Source organism: Tasmannia lanceolata, unplaced genomic scaffold (genome assembly GCF_043159265.1).
Source record: "Tasmannia lanceolata isolate RefF3 unplaced genomic scaffold, GAP_Taslan_0.1 ptg000018l, whole genome shotgun sequence".
NCBI lineage: Eukaryota > Viridiplantae > Streptophyta > Magnoliopsida > Canellales > Winteraceae > Tasmannia > Tasmannia lanceolata.
The window spans coordinates 68,478,445-68,500,534 of NW_027518695.1; the positions used below are offsets into that span (position 1 = coordinate 68,478,445).

Here is a 22,090-nt window from a genome sequence, read left to right on the forward strand (position 1 = left end):
GCTAACCAACTTGCATTAGTTAGGACATATAGAGAGTCCTAAAAATTACAATTCACTTGAATCTAAGCAAATTATACAAAAAAACTTTAAAAATCAGTCGAGTCTAGTGGATCGAGTCTAGGATAGCGGTTCTAGATGGTTAGGCATCGTAGTTTAGAATAGGTCATCGAACTACGTTGACTCCGATTCTTCCCGAGGCCGGGATACGTAGAGCAGCTGGGATGGACGACCATCTTGGTCCGAGTCAGGTCGCATTAGAGTTAGGACTCATTTTGTCCAGTCATTTATAGAATTGAATTGTGTTGTGTGTTTTGCTGTGTTTTCTTACTTTCATGTACAGATCCTATACCTTTAGCTGGAGCATGCATGTGTTTGCACATCAGAACTCAGACACCAATTAGGCATGACACTCATAACCTAGCTCTTTAGGCTTGTCACTCAGAATCTAGCTACTCCTAGGTGACACTTATATAATTTCTTTTATGTGTGATTATTATTCATCTCCGAGACATGCATGATTAGATAGACGTCTTCTCGGAGATATTGATTCTCATTTCATATGACTTTTGCCCAAAACTCTTAAAATCAATAATAAATGGCATAAGAGACCAGGTGTTTGCACTTGGGCGGATGAGGTGCTCTTTAGACCTTCCAAATTCGTAACCAGGCACGAACCCTCTTTTTATAATCTCTGGTTATCCGTTGCAACAGAGCATAGTATGGGATCCTTGGCCCACTTCCTTGGATGGCGACTCTTCTTTGTTTAAGGTATGCCTCGAATCTGGGCTAGTCCCCGAATCGAGAGGTATCTCACCTTTTATATCGCCACTCATGCTGTGAGAGGCACTTCTTTCGAGAGTTCCTTGGTAGAGCTCTCCATTCACGTGGATGATCCAGATAGAGACTTTCGTGTGTGGGGCTCGTCCCTCACCGCCTCTCTCGCGGATCGGGGTCCACAGGCTGGCGACTCTGCTGGGGATTTCTTGGAACATTGCCTAACTCTGTTAAAATGCCATTTGTTGCTAATTTTGAAGAATTTTGAGCTAAAATCATTATAAATGGGAATTTAATTGCTTAGAATCCAGGGGCACCAAATAGGTGTTTAAAATAAGGGATTCACACACTGCACAGCATACATCATTTTGTTCTTTATTTTCTTTTATTGATTTTCTTATTATTGGCTCCACGGGATAGATATAATGCGTGCCTCATGGGATATCACTATCCAGATGGTGCTGTTGTATCTATTACCAAGCTATGCGCCAGTGCTGCAGTCGTAAACACTCGGTGTACTTGTGTTTACAGCAGCCGGTGAGCAATGGAGCATACTGTATATAACACTCTGTGTACTTGTGTTATATACTTAAAGTATGGATCATATGCATAGTACCTGATAGAGTCCGGAGCTCTATTTTCATTTTACATATATTATGTACATGGATATATTTGTTGATTTAGTAAAACCCAATTAGGATCTGCATGTGCTTATATATACATTGCATTCATATAAGGACGAACATGTGTTGCTTACACATGTTGGAGCTTAGATTTAGGAGCCATGTCCTATCCATAGATTATTGCAGTTCACCTTATGTGGCTACAGACGCAGTCATAATACACTCACATGTCTGTCTTGAGTCAAGCTTCTTGACTCTATGGAATCATTATTTAGGGCTGGTGCCCCTGGTTAGGGTATATATGTATATATCTATATTTTGATTATCAGATTAGAGCCTACTCATTAGTGAGGCTTCCTTATCTAATCAAATTAGTCATATCAGTCCGTTCTTCGGATCTAGACCCGACCAGTGGTTTTTACTTGCCCTCTCATGGTCGTAGCCTATCTTTTGCTCTATTCATTGAGATTTTTGTCCATATATCTTTTGTTTATAAGATCAGGACCTACTTTCTAGTAGAGATTCCTGGGCTTGAATCAATCAATCGTGTATATTCATTTTTCAGATCTGAACCTAGCTAGTGGCTTCTACCTGTCACACTCATAGCTATGGTTTATTCCTTGACCCAGTGATGATAAATATTACCTGTTTTCATCCTTCAAATGCAAACCTCATTTATCCATTCTTTTGTTATATTACTCAAATTATTGTTCGTCCTGTCTTAGATATGGTCGATAGCTTGTCTGCTGTCTCTATGACCATAGTCTATCATTATTGATCTTCTTGATCATACATTTTTGTCGTCCACCTTTCAGATTTAGATCCGGTCTATGATCTACTTTTGTCATTTTATGACCGTGGTCTCTTCCCTGAGTTTCTGATCATCTTTGATCATCAATGGAACATTTGATGTCGCCAATTATATCCTTCTTGTGATTATTGGTTAAGTCCATCTTTATTCTTTGTTTATTCCAAGTTATTCTCCATTCCCTAATTATCCCATTCTTTGTGTTTAGGTTAAAATTATGGCGAATAATGTGTTGAAAGGCTGGATAAGCGAGACTATTAGGACTCTTCCGCTAGAATCTTCGAACAGGAGTATGGCTGATCGGTTCATCTGTGCCTTCAATCATTTGAGTGTATCCGATATAAATTGGAAGTTTCTCCAAGCAGCCGCTAGATTCTGGGATCCTAATCTTCATGTTTTTCGATTTGGATCATTCGAGCTTTGTCCTATATTCGAAGATTGGTGTGCTTTATTAGAGCTCCCAACAGATGGACTTTGGATACAATCTTCGAACATAGATTCCTCTCATTCCATTTTTTGCAAGCTATTCAAAAATCAAACCGTTGATGCACTTTCATGCTTAACGGATACGTGTGTACAAGTTCAAAACCTCATCACCCTTTTTTCTGAAAACGTCGATCCTACTAACTCTCGTTTTCAGAGTTGTCGACGCAATGCTTTGATTTTTAGTGTCTTTGCGCGATATGTCATTCGGAAAAACCCTCGTGTTGCTCCGTTAACCTTGTTAACTGTGGTAGACCAAATTAACAAAGGGAGGAATCCTATCCCTACCATGTTAGCAGAGACCTTTTTGGGACTAGATCTTATTGCTTCCCAAAATATCAAAGATAATTTCTGTGGGTGTGTGAAGTTGTTGTATGTCTGGCTTGGTGAAAAATTTCAAATTCTTCAGCGACAAAAACAAAATCCGTATACCCTGAAGAATTTCCATACATGGAAACCAATAGCCAACCAACCTCAGTCCATTGATGAATGGCACAATTGGTTACAACATGTAGAGGAGAGTCAGTTTCGCTGGGTAAGTCATTCATGTTTCCATGTTTTTACTAGCACTTACCCGCATTCATTTGTTTACCTCATGGGTACCGAGAAATCTTCCTTTTATGCACCCATGCGAATTCTCCACCAGATTACGGGAATTCCGTGTCCTCCCGGAATCATAGTCCCTCCTCTTTGTGAAGATCTCACTCCTGACCTTATCCGATCCATTGTGGCTGCTTGGGGAAACAAAAATATAGAAAGGAGGTTAGGCTTATCTCGCAAATTCCGACGTGGAGAAATATCGGAAGAACCCGCAAGTCGGAGGGCTCGGATTGAGGAGCCTTGAAGATCCGTATCATGTTTTGTTATTCTGATTTCTGCATTTCCCATTTTTGTCAGTCTGTTTATCCAGTTGTGATTAGAGATTAATTTTTTTTTCATCCGTTGTAATCACAATTTGAATTTTATTAATGAAAGTGTGTTTTTGCCTCTTTTGTCATTGTTTGATCAAAATAGTTTATCTCGATTGTCAAAATTTTAATCTAGTGTTTATACTTCCATTTCAGGGATTCTTGATTGAGCAACCATTGCTCCTAAGAAAATCCTTGTTTCAAAATCAACCTGGTCCCGTCAGTCCGCTGATTCCAGGCTGAGTCGTTTTTCTTCCTCACCAATTTCTTTTACCTCCCCTGCATTACCTTTCTCCAATCTCCAGGAAATCCCTTCGCCTGTCCAATTTCCTATTGCACAGATGGCTGACTCTGGAAATGCTTTGGCCGAGATGAGTGAGATGATGAAGGCTATGCTCCAACAGATGAATAACATGAATGAAGAGATAGCACGTCTGAAAAATGACAGAGAGTCTACTTCCAGAGAACATGTAGCTCAGCACCCATCAGTTATACCTCCTCCCCCTCCTGCAATGGCCGGGCCTGCGGTCTTGAACGTCGAAGACGATCTTGATAATGAGCAGTATGAAGAAGAAAATCGTCATCCTAATCTGAATAGAGCCAATGAGGACAGAGCGATGGCGGACAGAATGGATAGGCTGGCCCAAGAGATGGAAAACATAAAATTTCAAGGCCCGAAAAAGTTGAACATGGCCGATTTTATGTTGTATCCGGGAGTCACATTGCCTCCTAGATTCAAAGTTCCGGACATGGATAAATACGATGGGACCGGGTGTCCTCGAAGCCATCTAATGTCAGTTCTTCCGCTTTTACAACAGCATGGTCTATCTCCGGAGCAAGTTGCTCTATTATTTCCCAGATCTTTGGTCGGAGTGGCTAAAAAGTGGTTCTTGAGCTTAAAGTCAGAGGAGATCCGAACTCTAGAGAATATTGCAAATAGGTTCGTCGAGCAGTTCTCCATGGAGGAGGGAATCGACGTGACTAAGAGAGATTTGAAGGCTTTGAAACAGGGCCATAATGAAACTTTTACTTCCTTCATCCGCAGGTGGAGAAGGAAGGCCGCGCAAATGACTCATCGTCTGTCAGATGAGGATCAAATCAAGATTGTGGTGAAAAATCTGTCACCACAATATTATCACCATATGGCTATTCAGTATTTCCTCGATTTCAATCATCTCATTAAGACTGGGACTCAGATAGAAGATGCATTGGCTAAAGGCCTGAAATCAAGAATTCCGTCTGATGTCAGAGAAGGGAAGCGACCTGTGATGGCGCCAAAGGAAGTACATAATGTCAATTATGTCAGGCCCCCACCCAGGGTAGTCACTGAAGTGAGAAGGCCGCCGATGGAGCAGAAGCCTCTTCGTCATTTCGATCCCCTTCCGTATTCTTTGTCCGTAGCTTTGAAGAAGCTATTGAAGGACAAGAAAATCAAGTTGCCTGACATTAAACCTCCTCCCAACCCGTTGCCAAGATCCTGGAGAGAAGATCAATTCTGTGATTACCACCGTAACACGGGCCATATCACTGATAGGTGTTTAGCTTTGAAACACCAAATTCAAAACATGATTGATAGGAAGGAACTGTCAATCGAGTTACCAAATGTAACTAGAAACCCCCTTCCTACGCATGCAATGCCGCCTCCATCCTCGGTCAATGTCATTTGCGCCGAGGAGTCTATCATTGATCCGGCTTCCTTCATATGTGCTGTGGAATCCGAAGAACCCTATGTCTGGAAATTTGAAGGAGATCAGTTGGCAGAATCCGAAAGGCCGTATGTTTTATCCTGGAACGACCCTGATGTGGCTGGGCCATCAAACCAGTCATATGTTTTCCAGTGTGAGGATGAAGAGAAAGAATCCGAATCTCTGTACGTCTTAAGGGTGAGTGATGATGAGGAAGAAGAGATACAAACCCCATACATCCTTAAGATAGATGATGAAGATCTGTTACTCCTAAACGATCAATGTGATGAGCTCCGCCACGTCACACGGGGTGGACGAGTCTTCAAACCAGCTGAGCTTAGAGTTGAAAATCCCGCTGAAGTTGTAAGAGGGGTTGACAGTCAGAGGCAGAAACAAAGACTTGATGAAGAGGAAGATAACCTACTGAATCAGCTTAAGAAAACCCAAGCTAATGTTTCAATTTGGGGTTTACTGATGGCATCACCGAAGCACAGACAGGGTGTACTTCGTGAATTGAACTCGTCCCAGGTATCAGTTGAGATCACTCCTGACGAGCTGGTCGGTTTGGTGGCCATGACCAAGGCTTCAAAAGCCTTATCTTTCTCAGATGAGGACTTGCCTTCAGAAGGAAAGGATCATACTCGTCCTCTCAAGATTACCCTGCTTTGCAATCAGAAGAAAGTATCAGAAGTACTGGTAGACAATGGGTCAGCTTTGAACGTGTGTCCTTTGAGCACTGCCACTACTCTGGGGTTTGGGCCTGAAGACTTCATTCCGTCTGAGCAGGATATACTGGCATATGATGGAACCCGAAGGGACGTTATTGGAACCTTGGCTACTGAGATTGTCATTGGAAGAGAAACCTTTGACATTGAATTTCAGGTGTTGGATATCAAGACTTCTTTTTGTCTATTGCTTGGTCGACCTTGGCTGCACAAGGTTGGAGTTATCCCTTCCACACTTCATCAAAAACTAAAATTCATTCGAAACAATCGGGTGATCACAGTTAAAGGAGATCCCGAGCCAGAAGTCGGACAAATATCTCAAGAGCTTGTTACTGAAAATACAAGAGATATCAGTCTGACAGGATTTTCAGTGGAGGTTTCAGCTATCACCATGAAAGAAGCTATGAATGAAGAAATTATGTTTCTTTCTAGCACTAATACTCGGGTAGTCAAGATGATGCGCCGATTTGGGTATCTCCCAGGGGCAGGTTTGGGAAAGAATATGCAGGGTCCGACTGAGCGGCCCGAGTTGAAAGCATCCGATGGTTTGTTTGGGTTGGGATACAAGCCAACTCGCAAGGAGATACAAGAAATGAGAGCTTACATGTTCAAATGGGCCGAGTGTCGCCGCAAGGGTTTAGAATTTCCAATGGGACCCTTCAGTATGATAATGAATGGCAGATTCCGGAAAGAAGGAGCTGATTGCCCTTATTACGGTTTTTCAGAGCCATGGTATGATGAGAGCGGGGTAAAGCTGCCTGGTCTTGAGATCTTCTTCGCAGATGAGCTGCCAGTAGACTTTTTCGGTAAGCTGATTGCAGAGGCAGTTGTGACAGAGGAATCAGATTTAGACTGGGTTGAGAACTTCGAACCGGAACTCTTGAATTCTTTGTTTCAGACCGAGGCACCAGTCATTGCTATGATTGGAAGAGATGCACCTTTTCTGAACCCAGAGGACTATATCACCCCAGCCGAGGGACCTCTGGATAACTGGACCTCACAGGTTATACCCCAAGTAATCCCTCAGTACATTCCAGTCCCTTCAAAAGAGTCAGTTATTTCAAAGTATGTGTCAGTTTCTGAGTCCGTCCCAGAGTCTGTCATTTCTAACTTTTCTTTTGATGCAGGTACTGTAGAGGTCGGGTCTACCTCTGGAGTAGATGACGAGTCTGTCCTTGATGGTGTCGAGTTCAAGTCTGAGGACGTATTCATTGATTCTTCGTCTGTGTATATTTCTGGTTGTGTCGATACTGATGTCGACTTATTTTTTCATTCTGTTTCAGAGTCTGTAACGCCTGATGTGGGCAAGTCATCTGATGTAATCATTCATTCTGATGAAATAAAAGATTCTTTTGCTTACATTCCTGTACTTGTCTCTTCTACTGATCCTGCTTCTAAACCTGATCAAGTAACTAATAATGATAATCAAGACTCCCCTTCTAATGAGGTAGCCGACGAAACTCCCCTTGAAATCAAGCATATGATTCAACAAGAGGAGAGTCGCCGCGCTAAACCACTTGAAGAGGAAATTGAAACCGTAAATATAGGTGATGAAACCTTAATTCGGGAAATACGAATTGGCAAAATTTTATCTCCTGAGGAGCGTGAAGAATTAATCACCTTGCTAAAAGAGTTTAAGGAGGTTTTTGCTTGGTCTTACGACGACATGCCAGGATTGAGTGAGGACATTGTCCAACACAAATTACCTCTAATCCCTGGCATCAAGCCGAAAAAACAAAAACTCCGAAAGCTTAAAACAGAATGGGAGTTGAAAGTTCATGACGAGGTTAAGAAACTACTCGAAGTGAAATTCATCGAAGTAGTTGAATACCCTGAATGGCTTGCAAATATTGTACCGGTGCCCAAGAAGGACGGGAAAGTCAGGATGTGTGTCGATTTCAGAGATCTGAACAAGGCAAGTCCAAAAGATGATTTTCCGCTTCCAAATATTGATCTCCTGGTTGACAATACCGCTGGACATGCACTCTTATCCTTTATGGATGGATTCTCAGGGTATAACCAGATCAAAATGGCGCCTGAGGACATGATGAAGACGGCATTTATTACTCAGTGGGGGACATATTGCTACAGAGTGATGCCATTTGGTCTCAAGAATGCTGGTGCCACCTATCAGAGGGCCGCGACTACTCTTCTTCATGACATGATTCATAAGGAAGTCGAGGTTTATGTAGATGACATGATTGTCAAAGGCAGGACTCGGCCAGAGCATACAATCGCTTTGAGAAAGTTCTTCGAGCGAATCCGGAAGTTTCAGCTTCGCTTGAACCCTAATAAATGTGTATTTGGGGTCACGTCAGGGAAGTTGCTTGGATTCATGGTCAGTGAAAGAGGAATCGAAGTGGACCCTCAGAAGATCAAGGCTATCCAAGAAATGCAACCACCAAAGACAGAAAAGCAGATTCGTGGATTCCTTGGCAAAGTGCAATACTTGAGGAGATTCATATCTCGTTTAACTATGACGTGTGAACCCATCTTCAAGTTATTGAAAAAGAATTCCTCTAAGAAATGGAATGAAGAATGTCAGGAAGCGTTTGAAAAGGTCAAGCAGTGCTTGTCTTTGCCTCCTGTCTTATCCCCAGTCATTCCTGGTCAACCATTGTTGATGTATTTGTCCATCACAGATACAGCAATGGGTTGTATGCTTGCTCAGCAGGAGGCAGGGTCTAAGAAAGAAAAGCCCATTTACTACATCAGTAAGAAAATGTTGGAGTATGAAATCAAGTACACTGTCTTGGAAAAGACGTGTTTAGCATTGGTCTGGGCGACTCAAAGGCTTAGACATTATCTTCTGTCGAACAAGATATTTTTGCTCTCACGGATGGATCCGTTGAAGTATTTGTTCGAAAAACCCGCTCTTACTGGAAGAACAGCCAGATGGTTGCTATTATTGTCTGAGTTTAACATCACTTATGTCACTCAGAAATCAATTAAGGGACGGGTCATCGCTGAGCAGTTGGCTGATGCTCCTGTTGAGGAGAATGCTTTTCTGAAGGCTGATTTTCCTGATGAGGAGATCATGGACATTGAAGAAGAGACTCTGAGTTCCAAGTGGCTTATGTACTTTGACGGAGCTGTCAATAATCACGGTCAAGGAATAGGGGCTGTTTTGGTATCTCCAAAGAAGGAGTACATTCCGTTATCCATCAAGTTACAATTTGAGTGCACCAATAACATGGCAGAATATGAAGCATGCATCGCAGGACTTGAGGCAGCTTTAGCTTTGCGAATTCAAGACATCGATGTATTTGGAGATTCAATCCTGATCATTTGTCAAATAAATGGGGATTGGAAGACAAAAGAGGCGAGGTTGATCTCATATCACACTTATCTCGAATCTTTGGTCAAAAAGTTCAGGAATGTCACCTTCACTCATCTGTCGAGGACAAGAAATCACTTTGCTGATGCTCTAGCTACTCTGGCATCAATGTTGGACATTTCTGCTACAATGGAGGTTCAACCTTTAGCTGTAAGATTGCAATGGGCTCCAGCACATGTGAATGCCATTGAAATATCTGCCAGGTGTCCAGATGGAAAGCCATGGTATACAGATATCAGAAATTTCATTTCAGGCAAGGGACATCCGCCTGAAGCTTCCAGCAAAGAGAGGAAAACTCTTCAGAAGTTCGCTGCCAACTTCATCATTTGTGGTGAAGAGTTGTACAGAAGGTCATTTGACGGTATTCAGCTTCTGTGTGTTGATGAAGATCAGGCTGCAGAGCTCATAGAACAAACACATGAAGGTGTTTGTGGTCCTCACATGAACGGTAAAATGTTGTCAAGGAAGATCCTAAGACTTGGATTCTATTGGCCCTCAATGGAAACAGATTGTTTCGCATTCGTGAAGAAATGTCATAAATGCCAAGTCTATGCGAATCTTATTCATGTGCCTCCGTCAGAGCTGCACTCTATGACCTCGCCATGGCCATTCTCAGTATGGGGAATTGATATCATTGGCAAAGTCTATCCTAAATCGTCGAGTGGACACGAGTACATCTTGGTGGCCATTGATTATTTCACGAAATGGATAGAAGCTGCTTCATATGCTTCCATAACTTCCAATACAGTTGCGAAGTTTATCCGTGCGAATATCATTTGCAGATATGGAGTACCTCATGAATTGATTTCTGATAATGGATCTCATTTCAAGAAAGAGGTAGTGCACCTATGCGAAGAGTTTAAAATCAAGCATCACAAGTCATCTCCTTACAGACCGCAGACCAACGGGGCTGTAGAGGCAGCGAATAAGAATATCAAGGTCATAATCAGTAAGATGACCGAGACTTATAAGGACTGGTCGAACAAACTTCCTTTTGCTTTATGGGCTTACAGGACATCGATCAGATCCTCTACAGGTGTAACTCCATATTCTCTAGTGTATGGAATGGAAGCAGTCCTCCCTGTTGAAGTGAGAATCCCGTCTCTAAGAGTTATGATGGAAGCAAATCTGCCAGAGTCTGAGTGGGCCAAAGCCAGACATCAGGAATTGCAGATGATTGATGAAAAGAGACTGAGAGCCTTGTATCATATCCAAGGGTATCAGAGAAGAATTGAAAGGGCATTCAACAAGAAAGTCAAGGTCCGAGACCTAAAACCAGGAGATCTTGTTTTGAAATCCTACCGGGCACCGGTGTTTGATCCCAGAGGGAAGTTCAGACCAAATTGGTCTGGTCCTTACATTGTTGATGAAGTCCTGCCTGGAAAAGCCGTGAGACTCCTCAATGAAAATGGAGAAAAATTAACAGAACCTACAAACCTGGACCAACTAAAAAAGTACTATGCTTAGATGCACCAGGAGACCGTCTTTGATCGATCAGAGCTCAAAAGCCAACAACCTCAAAGTCAAAAACCATTTGCAAACACTTTGGGCCTAAATAATAAAAAAAAACTTTCATTCTTTGATAAACTCAAACCAGGGGCATCTTTTATGACTTGCATCATAAAAGATAATAGCCTGAACTACGTCATGACCTGATCCCTCTCTACAGGGTACGTAGGTAGCCTGATTAATTCAGGTTCGGTCAAATCCTTCAAACCTTTCAAATCCTTAAAAAAAAAAAAAGGAAAGAAAGAACAAAATAAACAATTTTTGAAACCCAAATGGGCGAACTACGCGGACCTGATTCCCATTTCTTTGGGGATACGTAGGCAGTCTGGAGGGCCAGATTCGGTCAAATACATGAAAACTTACCAAATGTTAACCTGTTTGAACCCAAGCCTACCTAAAAGTCCTTCTGGTGTACTTAGGTCCAGGTTTGTAGAGAAACAGAAAGAAAATAAAAAAAATAATGGAGTCTTAGACCCGCTAGACAGAAAACCCGCAAGGGCGGTCTAGGCAAAAGTTAGGGTCATTCGCCCGCTAAGCTGAAAACCTGAAAGGGCGGCTTAGGCAAAAATTAAGGCATACGGTCCGCCAAATCGAAAACCTGAAAAGGCAATTTGGTCATGGCAGTGACTTCATAAAGGACAAAACCTCTGAAAGCCAGCAAAACTTCCATTTCTTCGGCAGCACTACTTCAAAGTCTGAGTAAGCACCGACATAAATTCTTCTGACACTCTCAAGGCTAAGGGGTTAAGACTAAGCAATCCAAGGGAATAATAACCATGATGGAAATACCGAAAAAAGGAATGAAACACCTTTAAATACGGTTTTCAAAAGATTTTAAGAGTGGTAGACTGTACCATTTTAAAAATACTTATCAGACTAAAAAGCAGATTCAGTCTCTCTTAGAGTTTAAGTCATTGTGCCCGTCGAAGTTCTCATTTGCTGGTTGTCCAAGTCTTTTTCTATGTCGAGTCAAGGTCAAATTCCAGAGTCCTGTGCGGTTAATATTCCTCCCAAGGCTGGGGTGATGAAAAAAAAAATGATGAATTTGTATCCCCTCAAGGGTGATGCGCAGCAGAGTGAAGTTCAGAAGATGATTGATTCTCAAGTCCATATGGCAGGCTTTCAAGCCCATATGAAATGGCAGAGATCGTTAGAATTGAAAGGCAATTGTCGGGCAGATACAGCCTTTTGTAAACCTGAAAGCTTTGTAACCTCAGATATTCAATGAAATGAAAAATTTTGACCATTTCCTGTGATTTGCTCTCTTATGAATCTGTCATGGAAGTATTTCATACTAGGGGCATCTTTTATGACTTACGTCATAAAAGATATCAAGCGTGATGATAACTGGGATAACTATTCTCAGCAAAAGAAAACCAGAGAAGCTTGAGTGCAATAAATCTTATCCCTAGCGGAGTCTAGAATTTGCTCCTGCAATCGTCAAACCCTCAGCAAATTTTTTTTTTTTTTTTTTTTTTTTTTTTTTAAAAGGGTCATTACCTGAAATTTTCTTCAAGTTTCTTGAGTTTTATCTTCAGCAAAGATCATACGTTTTCAATCATTCTTGACAAAGAATAACTTATTCACCTTGTGAAATTGATCAAAGTTGGTCATATCTTCAATCATTTCAATGAATTTTCCTTTCATAAAAAAAAAATATATTTCTGCCTTTGGCTCCGCGATTTGGGGTTTGGTTATTTCTTTCACCATTTGAAAGATTTTAAAAGCTGTTTTCGCCAATGGCTCCGCGATTTGGAGTTTGGTTATTTCTTTCACCATTTGAAAGATTTTAAAAGCTGTTTTCGCCAATGGCTCCGCGATTTGGAGTTTGGTCATTTTCTTTCACCATTTGAAAGATTTTAAAAGCTGTTTTCGCCAATGGCTCCGTGATTTGGAGTTTGGTCTTTTCTTTCACCATTTGAAAGATTTTAAAAGCTATTTTCGCCAATGGCTCCGTGATTTGGAGTTTGGTCTTTTCTTTCACCATTTGAAAGATTTTAAAAGTTGTTTTCGCCAATGGCTCCGCGATTTGGAGTTTGGTCTTTTCTTTCACCATTTGAAAGATTTTAAAAGTTGTTTTCGCCAATAGCTCCGCGATTTGGAGTTTGGTCATTTCTTTCACCATTTGTCATTTCAAGTCCATTTTCACATGGCATTCAAGTCCATTTTCACATGGCATTCAAGTCCATTTTCACATGGCATTCAAAGTCCGTTTTCACACGGCATCCAAAGTCATTTGAAGTCCATTTTCACATGGCATTCAAGTCCATTTTCACATGGCATTCAAATCCATTTTCTCTCCGAATTTCAAGATCATTTGCGTTCAAATCTGTCATTTAATGTTTTGCAAGAGAGGCTATCTCGTCAGTATGTACTGAGTTAAGAGTTGGAGAGAGGCTATCTCACCAGCGTTTGCAGAGTCAGAGTCTGGTGAAAGGCTATTTCACCATGTATCTTGTGGATATCATTTTCAAAAATCAAAAATCAAAAATTTTAAACTCTTTAATCTTAGGCCAGTCAAAATGTGCTGTCAGTTCAGCTTTGACATTCGCGCGACAAGCACGCTCTGCCAAAGAGGGGCATCTGTAGACACCCCATTTTGACTGTGCCCTAAATCTTTCAAGTTTGACCTAAACCTCATCAAATGAATTAGTTAGGGTCCCAAGCTTCACCCTAGGTTGGATTATGGTTTTCTCTTCCCCCTTGCAAATTTCATTGAGATCGGGGTTCGTTTGTTTAGCGTTCAGATTGAAAAGGTGTGTGTAGTGCAAGGAGAGGGTGGCCCGCATTGTTTCCTTAATTTACCCCAAAACCTTGTATTTTAGGAAAAAACCAAACCAGATCAAGCCCCTAAATGCCCATGAATACATTTTTAGAAGCCTTATAACCTCAGAAAAATCCTCGAAAAATTTCAGAAAGTTTCGCCGAAAAAATTCGGAAAAGACAAGCGGAGTTTGTGTGGTTATCAGGGAGTGGGGGGTGCATTAGCCATTTAGGGTCGCGCATTTGTGCGCTTATCAATTGAGTGCCAATATCAAATTTCTAAAAAAACCTATAAATATATGTTTAATCTCATTTGTAAAAAAAAAAGAAAAGAAAAAAAAATCTCTGTTTAGAGAGAGAGAGAGAGAGAGAGAGCGAGAATCGTAAGAGAGAGAATAGATCTGTGTTTTTTTCTCCGATCGTTTTTTTTAATCCCGATCATTTTCCGGTAAGGTTTTCCGGCCATTTGCATTTCTCCGGTAAGCTTTCGGTTGATTCATTCTTTGTAATGATCTTGTTGTTTTAATTTTCCATTTGATCTTGAAATCCCTAGTCCTTTAGATCCGAAACCTTTTCTTATTCTTTTCCGATCAAAACTCCGGTCATCTTCTCCGATTATCTCTTCGGTCAATTGCTAGATCTCTAGTTGATAAAATCTTCTTTTTCACCAGTTGAAATTGCCTCTTTTCAGCAGATCTTAGAGGATTTTCTTAAATTTCGAGCTCTAAATCTCAGATCTAAAACTTTTAAACCCCTAATTCCGTCCATCAATCGTCTTCTCCGATTATCTCCGGCGGAATTCCGATCAAATTCTGAGCACATAGATCTTCACAGATCTGGATGCTCTGTGTAATTGACGGAAATTTTAGAGAATATTGGAGATCTTATTTTGATTTAAAAAAAAAAGAAGAAGGACGCTAGCTCTGTACTTTAAGAAGAAGAAGAGAAGGTTGGAAGAAGAGAAGGTTGTTTCGTCTTGAACGGAGTCACGGAGGAACAAAGAACCGGATCTGTCAGGGGAAACTAAAGACAAAGGTCTCGGATTGAAGAAGCTATACATCTTTGGAGTGATTTTTTTCATCCATCTCATTCGCAAAAAGGTATTCTCTAAATTTGTCTGTTTCTAATATATACTTTGTTGTTTCTGTTTGTATTGGCTGGAATTAGGATCTGTGGATGGATGAATTGGACTTATTTTTTTTTAGTTTTATCAGTGAAATGAATGGATAAATGTTCTAAAACGTGGTTTTGATGACTCAGGATATAAAAATGCAAGCAGTGTCAGTACACTTGCAGGGATATGTTAATAATAATATCGATTCCCTTGAAGCGAATATTCACACCATTTCTCATTTGATATTAAAAGCCCCCAACACATTTCTTAATAATAGCAGCCTTACCTTCGTTTATAAATTTTTTTTTTAAGAGGGGAGGAGGATGCTGGACTCAGTTAGCTTGTATGTCTCTTGAATGATAATTATAGTTTTCTTATTACACAGGCATTTGTGAATTGAAAAAGAAAATTTTCCTAGAGGCTATAGTCATACACTTTGAATTTTTTATTTTATTTTATTGTTTTAGTTGGTTGAATTAGTGCAGCCTGCATGTTGTATTTTATTGGAATATATAATTGTACACTTGAAAAATGATGCTTTCCAAAATGATGATGGAATGCTTCAGTTCATTTTTTTTTACCCCGAAGAGATTTTTTTTTTGGAGTAATAATAATGTATGTTTACGAAGATTGCATTTCCTCATTGAAATATGTCAATTTGGAAATCTCAGAATTTAATATGCGATTAGCTTATATAAGGTATGGAGGAGAACAGCATTTAATTAAATATTTTGTCTTCATTTTGAGTGTTATACTGATTGAGTCATGCCCTCTCGATTGCACAGTTTGCCTTTTCTTCCAATTCCTCTTCTTTGAAAAGAAAATGTTAGTCTCATCATGTGCTATAGTTGTACAGATTTTCTTATCTATTAATTCTTAAAATAGTGATCATTATGTTGATAATTTTCTAATGAATGATGGATAAAATGAGTTAGGGAAACTTTTAATATATGGTAGTGACAAAATCAGAACATGATAAAGTATAGCCTATAAGATATTTGTTATTGGCATTACATTGTTTTAGTGTTTGAAATATTTAATGTTTAAATTTTCAGAAAATTTTCAAATCAGCCCCTATTTTCTACAGCCCCTGTTTCAGTTCCTGTTTTCTATGACCTTTGTTTCAAACCCTATTTCAGCCTATGCTTTGTGTCTATAAAAACAGTTCAATCCATGGTTTACCTTGTTTTGCATAATACAAAATCCAGTTTCAGTCTTCCTGTTTTATATCCAGCCCATTTTTTTTCATGTATAATCCATTTATTTGCAGTTTAGTTCTGGATCTATGAGTAGTCTAATTCTTGTTCTATGTGCAGTTTATTTATTTGAAATTCAACCCCTACATCTTTGTGATATGTACATCCCCCCATTTATCTTGTATAATATTTGCAGCCTTTACTCTCTTGATATTAACAGTAATCACCTCTTTAATATTAGTAGCTCTCTCACCTTTAGTCATTTCTGTCCATCTCTATTTCAACACTCGTTTTTTTTATGAATCATATCCTTGCTATGATTAGTGTTGTTTGTGCTTGGTATTCTTCTTGATTTGTATCTTGTTAAGAATTTCATTTCATTTTTATTATCAAGTTGAATTCAGATTTTGTGTTGTATAAATTATTAAAGTTTAAATCCTGGTCATAAATTTCATTTGTTACCCTCAATTTTATATGGTTGATACAAATAAAAATAAAATACAAATACCCTTGAAAAGGACGATGAAGGCGCTAGCCTAAGCCCATTTTTAGATGTTTTTATTTAAATAAATTGTTTAGATAGGAAGAAGGAGATCAGATGACTACTCTATTCGATATTATCGATATGAGTACTGTCTGATTTCAAGGCGGGATGTAGAAATATTATTATGTGTATTTGATATCAGATGATTACTTTAGCATCATCTGATTTCATTGGAGTCCCCATATTGGGGTGATGTGTATGGTTGGGAATAGAAGTGTTTGATATTGTTTACTTTTACTTTATTAGGCTATCCAGCGGCTGGTCTGGACTAATTAATGTTGTTTACCATTTTATGATTGTTATGTTCTTAAAAATTCTTCTTTGCTTAGCACTTGATTTATGTTTATAAGAATAGAATGAAATTTACGACTATCTGGTAGTTTTTTTTCTTCTATCTTTGATAGACTAACACAGTCTTTTAGATTTTTTGTTAAATTTCTTTAGATGCTAGAATCCCCTGTCATTGTAAAGGACGATGAAGGCGCTAGCCCAAGCCCATCCTTAAGAGACTTGCTCAGTCCAAATAACACTCCCTTCTTTAATTTGGAAGACTAGCCTAGTCTTTTGGATACCCTTAAGCATTAGGAGCCTTTTCATCATAAGGGCAATGAAAGAGCTATCTAGAGCCCTTCTTAGGAGACAGGCCGTGTCTCATTCAGCCTAGTGGTTATCATCCTTTTGGGGAGACAAGCTTTGTCTCTGTTGTTTTACTCGTCGCATTCTTTTAGGGAGACAAGCTATGTCCTAGCATTCAATGCCAAACCCGTTTAGAGACAGGCTTTGTCTCATTAAAGCACCAACCCTTTTAGGGAGACAAGCTATGTCTCACGAAAACACAATCGAACCCTTTGGAGACAAGCTTTGTCTCATTAGCCTTAGCTATCCTTTTGTTTTAGGAGACTTGCCCAGTCTCACTAACACCCCTTCTTTATCTCCTCTTCTTTTAGGAGACTAGCTTAGTCTCATGAGCACTCCCCTCTTAGGGTTGTGCATTAGAAGTCAGTCTTAGCATATGAGTCTATTCCTTAGTTAGAGAGTCAGTCATTTGTTCAGGAATCAAATTCTATCATCATAGGGGTTAGGATTCCATCCTACCTCTCATCATATCATGTCTTTCTATCCGTTCTTGCAAGGTATAGGAAGCTATCCAACCCTTGCAGAGTCGTGTTTTTGTCATTTTTCCCCCGCAAAGCATAGGATGCTGTCCGACCTTTGCGGGATTTCAGAAGTCAGTCCTGCCTGTATGATGATAGGATTTTGTTCCTCTTGTGTCAAAAATTCCAAAAATCCAAAAACATCTCAAAAAACACTTAAAAATCCAAAAGTATCTCAAAAACACTTAAAAATCCAAAAATACTCAAAAACAACAAAAACATTTCAAAAATACTCATAAACATTCAAAAATTTCAAAAAACATCAAAAACATTCCAAAAACCAAAAACCTTAAAAATCTTTAGTCTTTCAGAGTAGTTAGGAAATTCTATTCCGAACTACGTTGGCTTGATCCTCTTCCACGAGGTACGTAGTGCAGCTTGGGATCCACATCCCAAGTCCAGCCAAACTTTTAAAAAAAATATAATAAACATTTCAAATATTCCAAAAATACAAAAATTCTTTAAAATCTTTTTCAAAAAGATCTTCCCCTAGAGTTAGGATTCTGTCCTAGATATATGGGGTGTTTTAGAGTTAGGAGTCTGTCCTGATTTGTATTGATATGGTGTGTCCTGTCGTGTGAGTGTCCCTAGAGTTAGGAGGCCTCGAGTTGATCGGTTAGACATCTAGTCGAACCGATGGCTAGACTAGGAAGCATATAGTCAGCCCATGATTTTCCTTAGGTTGCACAACCTAGTTACACATAGGATGTATGGCCCACCTGCATTAGTTTAAGGCTAACCAACTTGCATTAGTTAGGACATATAGAGAGTCCTAAAAATTACAATTCACTTGAATCTAAGCAAATTATACAAAAAAACTTTAAAAATCAGTCGAGTCTAGTGGATCGAGTCTAGGATAGCGGTTCTAGATGGTTAGGCATCGTAGTTTAGAATAGGTCATCGAACTACGTTGACTCCGATTCTTCCCGAGGCCGGGATACGTAGAGCAGCTGGGATGGACGACCATCTTGGTCCGAGTCAGGTCGCATTAGAGTTAGGACTCATTTTGTCCAGTCATTTATAGAATTGAATTGTGTTGTGTGTTTTGCTGTGTTTTCTTACTTTCATGTACAGATCCTATACCTTTAGCTGGAGCATGCATGTGTTTGCACATCAGAACTCAGACACCAATTAGGCATGACACTCATAACCTAGCTCTTTAGGCTTGTCACTCAGAATCTAGCTACTCCTAGGTGACACTTATATAATTTCTTTTATGTGTGATTATTATTCATCTCCGAGACATGCATGATTAGATAGACGTCTTCTCGGAGATATTGATTCTCATTTCATATGACTTTTGCCCAAAACTCTTAAAATCAATAATAAATGGCATAAGAGACCAGGTGTTTGCACTTGGGCGGATGAGGTGCTCTTTAGACCTTCCAAATTCGTAACCAGGCACGAACCCTCTTTTTATAATCTCTGGTTATCCGTTGCAACAGAGCATAGTATGGGATCCTTGGCCCACTTCCTTGGATGGCGACTCTTCTTTGTTTAAGGTATGCCTCGAATCTGGGCTAGTCCCCGAATCGAGAGGTATCTCACCTTTTATATCGCCACTCATGCTGTGAGAGGCACTTCTTTCGAGAGTTCCTTGGTAGAGCTCTCCATTCACGTGGATGATCCAGATAGAGACTTTCGTGTGTGGGGCTCGTCCCTCACCGCCTCTCTCGCGGATCGGGGTCCACAGGCTGGCGACTCTGCTGGGGATTTCTTGGAACATTGCCTAACTCTGTTAAAATGCCATTTGTTGCTAATTTTGAAGAATTTTGAGCTAAAATCATTATAAATGGGAATTTAATTGCTTAGAATCCAGGGGCACCAAATAGGTGTTTAAAATAAGGGATTCACACACTGCACAGCATACATCATTTTGTTCTTTATTTTCTTTTATTGATTTTCTTATTATTGGCTCCACGGGATAGATATAATGCGTGCCTCATGGGATATCACTATCCAGATGGTGCTGTTGTATCTATTACCAAGCTATGCGCCAGTGCTGCAGTCGTAAACACTCGGTGTACTTGTGTTTACAGCAGCCGGTGAGCAATGGAGCATACTGTATATAACACTCTGTGTACTTGTGTTATATACTTAAAGTATGGATCATATGCATAGTACCTGATAGAGTCCGGAGCTCTATTTTCATTTTACATATATTATGTACATGGATATATTTGTTGATTTAGTAAAACCCAATTAGGATCTGCATGTGCTTATATATACATTGCATTCATATAAGGACGAACATGTGTTGCTTACACATGTTGGAGCTTAGATTTAGGAGCCATGTCCTATCCATAGATTATTGCAGTTCACCTTATGTGGCTACAGACGCAGTCATAATACACTCACATGTCTGTCTTGAGTCAAGCTTCTTGACTCTATGGAATCATTATTTAGGGCTGGTGCCCCTGGTTAGGGTATATATGTATATATCTATATTTTGATTATCAGATTAGAGCCTACTCATTAGTGAGGCTTCCTTATCTAATCAAATTAGTCATATCAGTCCGTTCTTCGGATCTAGACCCGACCAGTGGTTTTTACTTGCCCTCTCATGGTCGTAGCCTATCTTTTGCTCTATTCATTGAGATTTTTGTCCATATATCTTTTGTTTATAAGATCAGGACCTACTTTCTAGTAGAGATTCCTGGGCTTGAATCAATCAATCGTGTATATTCATTTTTCAGATCTGAACCTAGCTAGTGGCTTCTACCTGTCACACTCATAGCTATGGTTTATTCCTTGACCCAGTGATGATAAATATTACCTGTTTTCATCCTTCAAATGCAAACCTCATTTATCCATTCTTTTGTTATATTACTCAAATTATTGTTCGTCCTGTCTTAGATATGGTCGATAGCTTGTCTGCTGTCTCTATGACCATAGTCTATCATTATTGATCTTCTTGATCATACATTTTTGTCGTCCACCTTTCAGATTTAGATCCGGTCTATGATCTACTTTTGTCATTTTATGACCGTGGTCTCTTCCCTGAGTTTCTGATCATCTTTGATCATCAATGGAACATTTGATGTCGCCAATTATATCCTTCTTGTGATTATTGGTTAAGTCCATCTTTATTCTTTGTTTATTCCAAGTTATTCTCCATTCCCTAATTATCCCATTCTTTGTGTTTAGGTTAAAATTATGGCGAATAATGTGTTGAAAGGCTGGATAAGCGAGACTATTAGGACTCTTCCGCTAGAATCTTCGAACAGGAGTATGGCTGATCGGTTCATCTGTGCCTTCAATCATTTGAGTGTATCCGATATAAATTGGAAGTTTCTCCAAGCAGCCGCTAGATTCTGGGATCCTAATCTTCATGTTTTTCGATTTGGATCATTCGAGCTTTGTCCTATATTCGAAGATTGGTGTGCTTTATTAGAGCTCCCAACAGATGGACTTTGGATACAATCTTCGAACATAGATTCCTCTCATTCCATTTTTTGCAAGCTATTCAAAAATCAAACCGTTGATGCACTTTCATGCTTAACGGATACGTGTGTACAAGTTCAAAACCTCATCACCCTTTTTTCTGAAAACGTCGATCCTACTAACTCTCGTTTTCAGAGTTGTCGACGCAATGCTTTGATTTTTAGTGTCTTTGCGCGATATGTCATTCGGAAAAACCCTCGTGTTGCTCCGTTAACCTTGTTAACTGTGGTAGACCAAATTAACAAAGGGAGGAATCCTATCCCTACCATGTTAGCAGAGACCTTTTTGGGACTAGATCTTATTGCTTCCCAAAATATCAAAGACAATTTCTGTGGGTGTGTGAAGTTGTTGTATGTCTGGCTTGGTGAAAAATTTCAAATTCTTCAGCGACAAAAACAAAATCCGTATACCCTGAAGAATTTCCATACATGGAAACCAATAGCCAACCAACCTCAGTCCATTGATGAATGGCACAATTGGTTACAACATGTAGAGGAGAGTCAGTTTCGCTGGGTAAGTCATTCATGTTTCCATGTTTTTACTAGCACTTACCCGCATTCATTTGTTTACCTCATGGGTACCGAGAAATCTTCCTTTTATGCACCCATGCGAATTCTCCACCAGATTACGGGAATTCCGTGTCCTCCCGGAATCATAGTCCCTCCTCTTTGTGAAGATCTCACTCCTGACCTTATCCGATCCATTGTGGCTGCTTGGGGAAACAAAAATATAGAAAGGAGGTTAGGCTTATCTCGCAAATTCCGACGTGGAGAAATATCGGAAGAACCCGCAAGTCGGAGGGCTCGGATTGAGGAGCCTTGAAGATCCGTATCATGTTTTGTTATTCTGATTTCTGCATTTCCCATTTTTGTCAGTCTGTTTATCCAGTTATGATTAGAGATTAATTTTTTTTTCATCCGTTGTAATCACAATTTGAATTTTATTAATGAAAGTGTGTTTTTGCCTCTTTTGTCATTGTTTGATCAAAATAGTTTATCTCGATTGTCAAAATTTTAATCTAGT

At 39.7% G+C, this 22,090-nt stretch overlaps 1 protein-coding gene across 1 annotated transcript; it reads left to right on the forward strand.

Annotated features, from left to right (window-relative positions):
• Positions 1-4,009: 4,009 nt before the first annotated feature.
• On the forward strand, positions 4,010-21,972 carry LOC143850652 (uncharacterized). The gene is made up of 6 exons (XM_077359872.1): positions 4,010-4,233; positions 4,330-5,644; positions 5,810-6,127; positions 6,515-6,812; positions 7,134-7,210; positions 21,943-21,972. Exons 1-6 carry the CDS (start codon positions 4,010-4,012, stop codon positions 21,970-21,972), a joined length of 2,262 nt encoding a protein of 753 aa, XP_077215987.1.
• The last annotated feature ends 118 nt before the right edge of the window (positions 21,973-22,090 follow it).